We start from the raw sequence: 10,558 nt of genomic DNA, 5'->3' as shown, positions 1-10,558 counted from the left end.
AAAGTGTTCTTGGAGGTTTTCAAGGAAATCTAGAACTCACGTGCTCTGAGTATTTTGTTTGCTAGGTCTGTCCTTCAGCAACTAGTATAAGGTTTATCTCCAACTAAGTTAAGAGTAGATTCATTGAAAATAATAGATATAAGTTAGTCATGTCCCTTCTTTTCAATAAGTATACACAGAGTAGGAAATAATATTGGAATCAACTCCTTTGTTATCACGGAGTGCCTTTGTGGTACTTTTGCCCAATGACTGTATGTACAGGCAAATCTATCAGTTTTTCTTTCTTTCCATTTCTCATGACTCCAATCTTCAATTTTTCAATTCACTGCATTTCCACATCAGTTAGTGGAACATTTTTTAAGGTCCTCATGAAAATTTATCAGCATTTTAGTGCAAATAATTCTTAATAAACTCATATTTGTATGCAATTCCTAATGTACACATTTCTTCAAAGGACATTTCCCTGTATATAATGCATTTTTGCACCAATTATTTGCATCTATATGCACGCTTTACCCTAATATATACATTTTTGGTAGACATTACTTGACTGGCAAAATTTGGGGAACTGCAATTTTTGAAAGATGCCTTTGTTTCAGTTTGCATATTGTTTAGGAATATATGAATTGCATAATTTCACCTTTATATGTAAACTAATTCGATTTGCCCATCTTCCCTAGCTGTATGTATATTTGGGAATATATGTAGACAATAGCATGGAAAACAGAAATTGTGCTCAATATTTACAGAATGTTGATATTTACAAGATGGTAGAATATACCATATTTTATATTTTCAGGTTATCTGATTAGTTTTAGTGGGATGGTTTAAGACTATATTATTACAGTGGTACCTCGCAAGACGAAATTAATTCGTTCTGCGAGTTTTTTCGTCTTGCGAATTTTTCGTCTTGCGAAGCACGGATTCCCATAGGAATGCACTGAAAATCAATTAATGCGTTCCAATGGTCAAAAAAAGTTTTAAAATCACCAAAGTGTACAGTACTGTACATACATTTTCTAAGACTCTGGGGGACAACTCGAAGAAGGTTCCTCTTCCACTCTTTGCTTCTTGCTGAAGAACCTGTCCATGGTCTGCTGCTTCATCCACCTTTTCAGCACCTCCCTGAAAGACGACATGACCCTCGTATCAAAAGTGTTCACAAGGTCACGTGTCAGGTCCTTGTCAGGGTGGTGCCGCTGTGCAAAAGCCTGCACATCTTTCCACTTCTGGCAAATGTCCCTCAGTTCTTTGGAGGACAGCCGCTGTGGAACGTAGACCTCTGTCGTCACAACCTCCAGGAACTCCGCTGCAAAGTCTTCAGCCGCAGGAACATCAGAACTGGCAGCCTCTCCATGCCTGACCACGCTGTGGATTCCAGATCTCGTCTTGAACCGGTCAAACCAGCCTCTGCTTGCCTTGAAGACTTCTGGCTCACCTGAGGTTCCTGGCTGTTGCCAGACGAGGTCTGCGTGCAAGGCCTTGGCCTTCTCACAAATGACGGCCTCAGTCACTGTGTCCCCTGCATGCTGCTTCTCTTCTAACCAGATGAGCAGCAACTTCTCGACCTCCTCCAGAACAGCTGGGCGGTTCTTCACGATCCTGGTGACTCCCTTGGCTACATCAGTCGCAAGGATCTTCTCCCTCATCTTCAGGATGGTCCCAATGGTCGATGGATTCCTCCCGTACTCCCTGGCGAGGTCTGTCACACGCATTCCACCGTCGTGCTTCCGGATGATCTCCTTCTTCATTTCCAGCGTAACCTTCTCCTTCTTCCTCTCGCCGGCCTCTGCAGCAGCAGTCTTCTTGGGCCCCATGGCAGCACAGCTCCTACCTTCGCAACCCCCCCCCCCAAAAAAAATCAGTGCTTCACATCCAAAAAATTCAAAAGCACCAAACCTCCTAGAAAACACCCCAACCCAAAATCCAAAAACCCCAAAAAAAGTTTTAAAAGTTTAACTTACCAAATGGCTGCAAAAGAAGTTTTGGAAAAGCTTCAAAAATCACCAAAGTCTTCAAAAACCTCAAAAAAGGCTACCACACCGTGTGCTATGAGTTGCTCCTCGAAGTCAAGTCGCAACTGCACCTCTTCAAGCAATGCACCCTGGGTATTAACGGTTTTAAGAAAAAGGAAACAAACTTGCAAGACGTTTTCGTCTTGCGAAGCAAGCCCATAGGGAAATTCGTCTTGCGAAGCAATTCAAAAAACGAAAAACTCTTTCGTCTTGCGAGTTTTTCGTCTTACGAGGCATTCGTCTTGCGAGGTACCACTGTACCTTGGAGTGTGCATTTAATGCAACTAACTTTTGCAAAGATGTGCATAGGATTGTTCCGGCAATGTTATCCACTCCAAATATTTTCAACGTGGCGGGTTAACACCTCTCCCCCACTGAAAATGAATAAATAGAAGATAACAGAATAAAGTAGCTTGGAAACAAGAACTACAATACCTTTAAGAGTGAGAATTAATGGTTGTGGTGAGGGGAGTTCCTTTCAGCAATGCAAGGACTGTTTTTACTATGGTGACCAGTGATCATTGCTCCTTTTCACAACAATTTTGGTGACATAGTTGAACAGGACTGGCTCTGGGTTCCGGGGGACCCTGGCAAACTGTTTTGCGGTGGGTCCCAGGATAAAGTAGGTGGAACTGTCAATGAGCTTTGGTGGTTATTTCTGCTTCCTGCTGCCACCCCCCATTCTGGCCCAAGTTTCCTCCACCGAAGAGTTCGGGGATCTCCACAGCAGGATAGAATATGGTGTGGGAGCCCATTGGCAGCAGCCAACTAAGTTCTACTCAAAGAAGACCCATTAAAAGTAATGGGCATGATTAACATAGGCCGTGAATTTCAATGGGTTTGTTCTGAGTGGGATACAATTTCTCTCTCTAATTTTATTTTATTTATTAAATTTATATACCCCACCCTTCCTCCCAAAGGAGCCCACATAAAATGCAAACATATTTACTTGAAGCCAACATCTGTATGCATATTTTGCACTATATGTGCATGCACACCATCCTATCTATGCACCTGTTTTATATATATATATATATATATATATATATATATATATATATATATCCATTTTCCTGCTTGCGGAGAATTGCATATTTTCTTCAAAACCTTTCTCAGCTGCTACCTTTCTATCATTTTACTCTCAGCCAATAAATAATTCAATGTGCTAATTTGACAGATGACTCTCCAGGAGCCCCCCTACCATTACCAACATCATTAGGCCATAATATGCATGATGGGCAAAGACCATTCAGCAAATGTCCTTCACATGTTTACCCCTAAAGAGCTTCACTCTGCACAATTAACTAATGAAGCATTATGGGTTCCCCGCCTTTCCCCCTGCTATTTCAATATATCAGTGCAGATAGAACAGAAGGAAGATATTTGGCTTTCTTATTCACAAATGTGCATCTTTAAGGACCAGCTACAACCCTTCTCTGGTGAATAATGAGACAAGAGGAAGTTGCTAAATAATAAGGAATTTGTGGACCTTCAGCTATTTCTCAGGCAAATTGTGAAAATGCACATCTCGCAGCCACAATCCCAATAAGAAAAAGCAGGGCAAAGGACTGGCCCCAGATTTATTAAAACATCTGCAGTAGAACTGAAGATACTAATTATTGGTAAGAAGATTTGTGTATTTCTTTTCAGCATCCATTGCTTTGCTCATTTCTAGTATTTCCTACTTCTGACCCTTCTGGATCTTGTGGCACAAGTGGTCAAAGGTCAACATTTTCACATTTTTCGGACAACACAGACACACACAAACAATTTTTCTATGCTGCACAACTGCCTCTATGCAGGGATGTTAGCTGCGGCTGAGCATATGCCTGTGCTATCCAGGGCAGGGGTGTTCCTGAGGGGTGTGTGGTTCTGAGGGTGCCCTCCCAGGTGCGGGATAGCTGCTCAGGTGCCTGGAGCGGTGTGTGCGCTCTGCAGCCAGGGGTGGAGCAAGCCGCCCATGGCAGATATTCGGTGTGCCACCCTCCTGCAACTCCCAAGCCTCCCCCAAGCTGTCAAAATGAAGGGGGGAGGGGAGAATACCCCTGGCAAAGCAGCACAGCTCCCCCCTTACCCCGACGACTCAGGGGGTAGGCTTGGGAGTTGCTGGTGGGTGGCGCACCAAATGTCACCCCCTCAGTGAGGGCACCCAGGGCGCTCCGCCCCCTCTCCTATGCCCCTGGATGTTGGGTTTGTTTATGGCAAAGATGTTGCTTGACAAACACTGTAAAAATTTAAGAGCAAGGTCAGATATTTGCATTTGCTGTATGGACCTAACAGTAGAAGTACAAGAAGAAGAGTTTGGATTTGATATCCCACTTTATCACTACCCTAAGGAGTCTCAAAGTGGCTAACATTCTCGTTTCCCTTCCTCTCCCACAACAAACACTCTGTGAGGTGAGCGGGGCTGAGAGACTTCAGAGAAGTGTGACTAGCCCAAGGTCACCCAGCAGCTGCATGTGGAGGAGCGGGGAATTAAACCTGGTTCAATTCCATGCATGACTACTCAGAAGTAAGCACCACTGGGTTCAATGGGGCACATTCCTAAGTAAGTTGGGAGAAGTCTAAGTCTCATTCATACTACTATAAAAAGATACCACAACCACAAGGAACTTGTCATTTTTCTTCTGGTAGCAGCACAATTGCTCATGGCAAAAAACGGGAAAGGACTTGGTCATCTACACATCACACAGTGGAAACAGACTGTATGGACAATGGCTTTACCTGAGAAACTAACTATGAGAGTACATGCCTTGAACAATGCAACTGACATGGACCATTTTTCCTGACATATGGCATCCCTTAATAAAGCATTCAAATGAAAACCCTGATGACTGGCACCTACCAAATACTCATATGGATATATGGGGAAAATTGTTGTATTAGTCTTCTGTTCTGGGGAGGGGAAAACCCATTCTTTTGAGAATGTTGTTTTTATGCCTACTTCCTGTTTCTTGAAAATTAATAAAATTTATTTAATAAAAAAGATGTCACATATGATCTGGCTATTCGTGCATGTGCATGTGTTATTTATTATTTATTCATTTGGGAAATTTATAAGTCGCATTTCAGCATAAGCTTCTAGTTCAAAGAATTTTTATTTAAAAAAGAAAACACACATATACACACCACAACAATATTTCAACATAAAACACAGAAGCAGAAACAAGCAACAAATCAAGGGGCACCCATAAAACATAAATTAAGAGAACTATTCTCAGCATGTTGGAATGGTTGGGGAAATAATTTGAGACAGTATTTGCCTGTCACAGAAAATACATCAGAATGAGCACCAGGTGATCTACACCCTATGGCTGAGTAGTAGCCACCCCATTAAGAAGGGGGCGTGACCTATAGTGAGTCCTTTAATTAAGGCTGCATTCAGACAGCATTTTATTTCATTTTCCTGCTGTTTCCTTACTTGATAACTTCTGCATTTTATGTAATCTTTCCTATGATGTAAAAGCCACTTCTGGATATCTAGAATCATAGAATCATCTAGTCCAACCCCCTTCAATGTAGGAATATCAGCTGTTCCATTCGGGGATCGAACCAGAAACCTTGGCGTTATCAGCACCACACTCTAACCAACTGAGCTATCCAGTGCAGAAGCTTAATGCTCAACTCTATGTTAATTGCTCCCAGGAGGGAAAAAAAAATCTTTTTGCAACCCCACGAACCCAGAAAACTAAAGGAGTTTTGTGCTGGAAGTATCCTGGTGACACTCATTGTTGTGACACACCATGTGCACTTGGTGTGAATGAAACTGAGCAGGACATGACCGTATATCAATCAAAAAGTTGCAGGTATGGACTCAGGTGCAGCTGCCCATGGCCCTGACAATAACTATTTGGGAAATGATATAATTGAGGGAATGGCATATATGCGTTTGCCGGTAAATGTTCTGAATATATACGATGTCACATGGCGGAAATGTATCCACACATATTATAAGGAATATTGCTGTTGTTTAGTCATTTAGTCGTGTCCGACTCTTCATGACCCCATGGACCAGAGCATGCCAGGCACCCCTGTCTTCCACTGCCTCCCGCAGTTTGGTCAGGCTCATGTTTGTAGCTTTGAGAACACTGTCCAACCATCTCGTCCTCTGTCGTCCCCTTCTCCTTGTGCCCTCCATCTTTCCCAACATCAGGGTCTTTTCCAGGGAGTCTTCTCTTCTCCTGAGGTGGCCAAAGTATTGGAGCCTCAGCTTCAGGATCTGTCCTTCCAGTGAGCACTCAGGGCTCATTTCCTTAAGAATGGATCGGTCTGATCTTCTTGCAGTCCATGGGACTCTCAAGAGTCTCCTCCAGCACCATAATTCAAAAGCATCAATTCTTCGGCGATCAGCCTTCTTTATGGTCCAGCTCTCACTTCCTTATAAATTCATGTAAAATGTGGCAAACCTCAATATGGTTTTGTGAACCCTCTTCCAAAATTTTTGCAGGGCAATTCTAACTCCTGCTGGGTAGTAGGGCATGAAGGAGCAGAATAGCTACCTTCACACCTTTAGCCTCACCGCCCATGATGGACAGGGTGGAAAGGGAGGCAGGTAAGACCTTGCTCCATACTGCACCAACCTGGAGCTAGCATAGCCTGCATTGGGCCCAATGCCATCAACTGATAGTGTGGAGCTGGCTTGGGACAGAGCAGGTCCTAGGCTGACTCAGCCCCTCCTTGCCCCTGCAACACCCTCTCTGGCAGCTTTCTGCAGGATGCCGCCAGTGAAAATTCCAGCAACAGCACGCTCCGTCTCCATGGTTGATGGCAGTAATGCTTCTGCCAGTGGGTGGCCACTGTGATTCTGGATTATGCAAACCAGATGCAAGTCAGATCTTGGCTGCAGAAAGGAGGTAGCCAATTAGAACGGGGCTAAACTTTGAAATGTTCAGCCTGAATTTACCCGGTGGAGGTCTCTGGTTAAAGTGAGGAAGTGTGCCTCTTCCCTTGCTCTCTGCAGCTGCTGGCTGCCATGATTAATATTCTGCATAACAATGAATGATGATGTATGACACAACACACGGCCGGTGGGCTTAGCCCAGGTGCTGCCCTGTTCCTCTGGATTGTGAATGCAGCGTTGAACTTGGAGATGGGCATTTTGACTTTGCTCTTAGTAAAGCAATCCTACTATGTCATTCGCTGGTTCTACTGACCTGACCTGGATTCTCTGATGACAAGAATGAGCACTCACACCTCCCTTGGTGGGCGCCTTTTGAGGGGACCGTGTGCAGCATGCCTGGGCCATGTGGGACTCACCAGCTGGTTGGGCTGGCCCACCTCCCTGTCGCCAGCCACTGAGGGTTCCCGCCAAACCCCAGTTTAATTTACCAGTGTCTTGTTGGAGGCAGGGCCAGCTAAGCGGACCATGATAGGGCAGGCTTCCCATTGGTCCGCTTGAGATGCATAAATAGGAGACGGAGACAGCAGCACTATGGATCGGGGGGGTCTCTGCCTGGGCAAGCAAACTTTATCTTGACTAAGACACTGACATCCTTTGAAAATTGAAATAAGACCAGGAGCAAATCGCAGCAGAAAACCAAGCCAAGCTATTCCAATGGAATTTGAAAGTATTTTCCTTCCTGCTTCAGAGAACTTAATATACTGTACAGGAGACAAATTGCATGCTTCTGCACTCATATGAAGACCTCCCCCCCCCCATTTCAAATGCAACAGGTAATTGATACTGTCAGATTTGAGTGCTCATCATATATTGGAGAAATGGGCAAAGGAAACTAGCCGCCACATTTGTTTGTGTGTGCTTATAAAGTTCTATTACTGGATCTAGTAAAGCAGAGAAAGTTTGCAGCCCAGCCGTAGGTAGAATATTCTAACTAGAAACTCTAACTAGAAAAAGTTTAATTTTTGTTTGCTTGGTTAGTTGCATCAGTTGCATCAAAAAAAGAATGTCATTACCCCAGGAAGCTGTGAAGATCGGTTTTGTAAAGCGTTTGTTTAATTACAAGTCTCTGAATTAGAAAGGATAGTTTTATACTTACATATTTTTAATTAATGCGGGGTTGATGAAATAGTTCACATTCCTAGGTGGCAGCAACCTATTTTAAAAAGCTAGCAATCAAATGCTGAGACAATAGTCCTCGCTGCAGTTGAGGAAAAAATACTTCAAACTCCTAGGTAAGATTTTGAAATGCTACCATGTCCCAGAAACGTAGCAGCTCCATCTTGGATCAGTGATGATAAGGATAATGATGAAGTAGTGGTCATAATATGCAGCTTGGGTTATAGTTACCCGTAGTGATGAAGGAGAAATTTGATTCAACACAAATTTGAAGCTGAATCTATCAAATTATGCACTTTTCAAAACAATATGAGAATCAAAACACAGCCTTCAAAATGCGCACTTATCTGAACATTGCAATGTAGTTGTCCAACCAGTGTTTACAAAAAGGCACATGTGTTGATATTAATGAAAATAACACAAAAATGCAGGGTGTGCTTGCAAAAAATGTATACAATAGTCAAAGCAGCATCAGTTTATTGGCAATATCTGAACTAAAATGCTGAAGAATTTTCATGAGATTTTTTTTCTTTTCAAAAAACTGAACTGCTGCAGAAATGTGAAGGATTGAATTTAAAATTGGAAAAATTAGAAGCAGAGAGGACCAAAATGGACAAATCTTTCCATCCTAGCTGTCATAGCATTCTAAATTGGCACGGTATCAAATTTTTAACAGACGCTCACCCTGATTTTCACATTGTGAACATGCACAAACCTTAAAAAAGATGTGAAAACTTGTTTAAATTAATCCCTTCCCGTTTAGAACCAATGAAGCTTCAAACTTGACATACATGGGTAGTTAACTAATGATAAAAGGGCAGCTGCCACTGGGGAGTAAGAACAAAAATCAACAGGGAGGAAAGGCAACAAGACCTATATGGTCCCGACTCGTGTCGCATTGTGCGAAACAATGGCATTTACACTCCCTTATGGCCCATACTAAACACTGGACATGTGGCCTTTAAAATAGAAAAGCCCTCATCTCATCCCACTTTCTCCCAGTGGTCCTTTTGTTAGTTCACAGCAAGGATCTGACTTTATGCTCTTGATCCCTCTCTACAAGGGAGGGCAGACTCAATTCAATTTGCCTCCCTGCCTTTTAGTAATGGAGCAACATCCATGTGAGCAAGCCCCATGATAATGTACAACAGATGGGCAGTTTTGTGCCTAATTAGATTCCGGACAGCTTGTTTGCTTGTAGTAAATGTGCGTATATTTGCCAATTTCACACTTATTACAGTGACAAAAGATTAGTCAAAGCAAGGCAAGGAGAGAAAGTTGTGTGTTTCCTCCACCAATTAAACATGACTGTAGATCTGTTGAAGAAAACTCCTTGATCAAATCACTACATGCAATTTAATTATTGCTATCTGTCACTTTCCTAGTGGGTCCAAAAAGCATGACCTAAAAGGCAGTACTTAGGCATGCACATATTCTTTCTTCTACTATATTGATGAAAATCTCAGAAAAAAAGAGAGGCTTGAACCTTTCTTAGCAAAGTATGAAATGCTTCTTCGTACAACTGTCAGATAATCAAACACAAAATTGTCAAATCCACACATGGTCATCCAGGCAGTACAAAATACGTTGATATAAGGCCTCTTCAGTTTGTGAACAGGGGCTTTAAGGTGCTCAACAATTATTAGCTCCTGAACACCAGGCTGAGCAGAAACACAGAAGTCACAACGAGATGCATTGCGTTTTTATTTTTTATTTCAGTAATTGTTTCTAAATGTGCATCTGTAGATGTAAGCCAGCAGGTGCAAATCTGTGCCTCTTTTTGGATGATATGTTTTGGCAATGTGTAAATGGCCACCTTACCTCTAATAGGGCTGTGTTGCAAAAAGCTGCAGGATGGGAATCCAGTTACTTTATTGACATATACATTCTGATCTGAGAGAAGGAACTTCACAGGAATCCCTCCTTTTTATATCCCAGCCCTACCTCCATGATCACACCCAAAACTTGCCTGCATGATATAACACAGAAAGCTGTTTTATATTGCCAGGCCCTTAGTCCATACCACCTAACCCATGAATGGGTTGAGTAGCAGAGTTCCTCTAATGTTGTGGAAAGTGATTCTTCCTTTGCCCTCCTCCCCGAGAGTCCTTTAATTTTACCAAACTCACCCACACCCACACCCACACCCACAAAAAAATCTCACTGAAAGCCAACTTCCTATGTTCACTGAGTCATCATTCAGATAACTGAAGAATTATGGTAAACCTGGCTAGCTCTGCCATTAGACAGAGTGAGGCAGTTGCCTCCAGTGGAATGTGCTGGAAGAGCAGAGGCAAAGTGATGGACCCTCTAAGCTAGCCTGATACACTCAGGTATGTAGGATGGTGATGTCTCATCATCAGTTTCAAAGTAAGATTCAACTGCCAGTCCAGTTGGGTTCTGTGTGTGGAATGGCAGACCCTCCAAGTGTCCCTATTTTCCAGGGACAGTGCCAGATTTACAGAAGCAGCCCCAGTTTCTGATTTGGTCTCAGAATGTCCCACTTTCCCTTAAGACGTCCCTATTT

The 10,558-nt window shown here is 42.9% G+C and overlaps 1 protein-coding gene across 4 annotated transcripts; it reads right to left on the bottom strand.

The window, feature by feature from the left end:
* Nucleotides 1-993: 993 nt before the first annotated feature.
* LOC310744743 (putative CENPB DNA-binding domain-containing protein 1) lies at nt 994-2,271 on the bottom strand. 4 transcript variants are annotated; one of them, XM_083576355.1, is made up of 3 exons: nt 1,965-2,271; nt 1,296-1,834; nt 994-1,265 (listed from the first exon to the last, which is right to left on the bottom strand). In XM_083576355.1, the coding sequence occupies exons 2-3, from the start codon at nt 1,815-1,817 to the stop codon at nt 1,020-1,022; spliced, it is 768 nt and encodes a 255-aa protein (XP_083432481.1). In that variant the 5' UTR covers nt 1,818-1,834; nt 1,965-2,271; the 3' UTR covers nt 994-1,019. The 4 variants fall into 4 exon arrangements, with proteins under 4 accessions (XP_083432481.1, XP_083432482.1, XP_083432480.1 ...); XM_083576356.1 differs by having other exon boundaries at nt 1,296-2,062; nt 2,141-2,271; XM_083576354.1 differs by having other exon boundaries at nt 994-1,261; nt 1,292-2,271.
* Nucleotides 2,272-10,558: the final 8,287 nt, after the last annotated feature.

The sequence above is a fragment of the Podarcis filfolensis genome (genome assembly GCF_964270895.1).
Source record: "Podarcis filfolensis genome assembly, chromosome: 11".
NCBI classification, from domain to species: Eukaryota; Metazoa; Chordata; class Lepidosauria; order Squamata; family Lacertidae; genus Podarcis; species Podarcis filfolensis.
The sequence above is the reverse complement of the archived record's forward strand: the minus strand, read 5'-3'. Positions and strand labels throughout refer to the sequence as shown.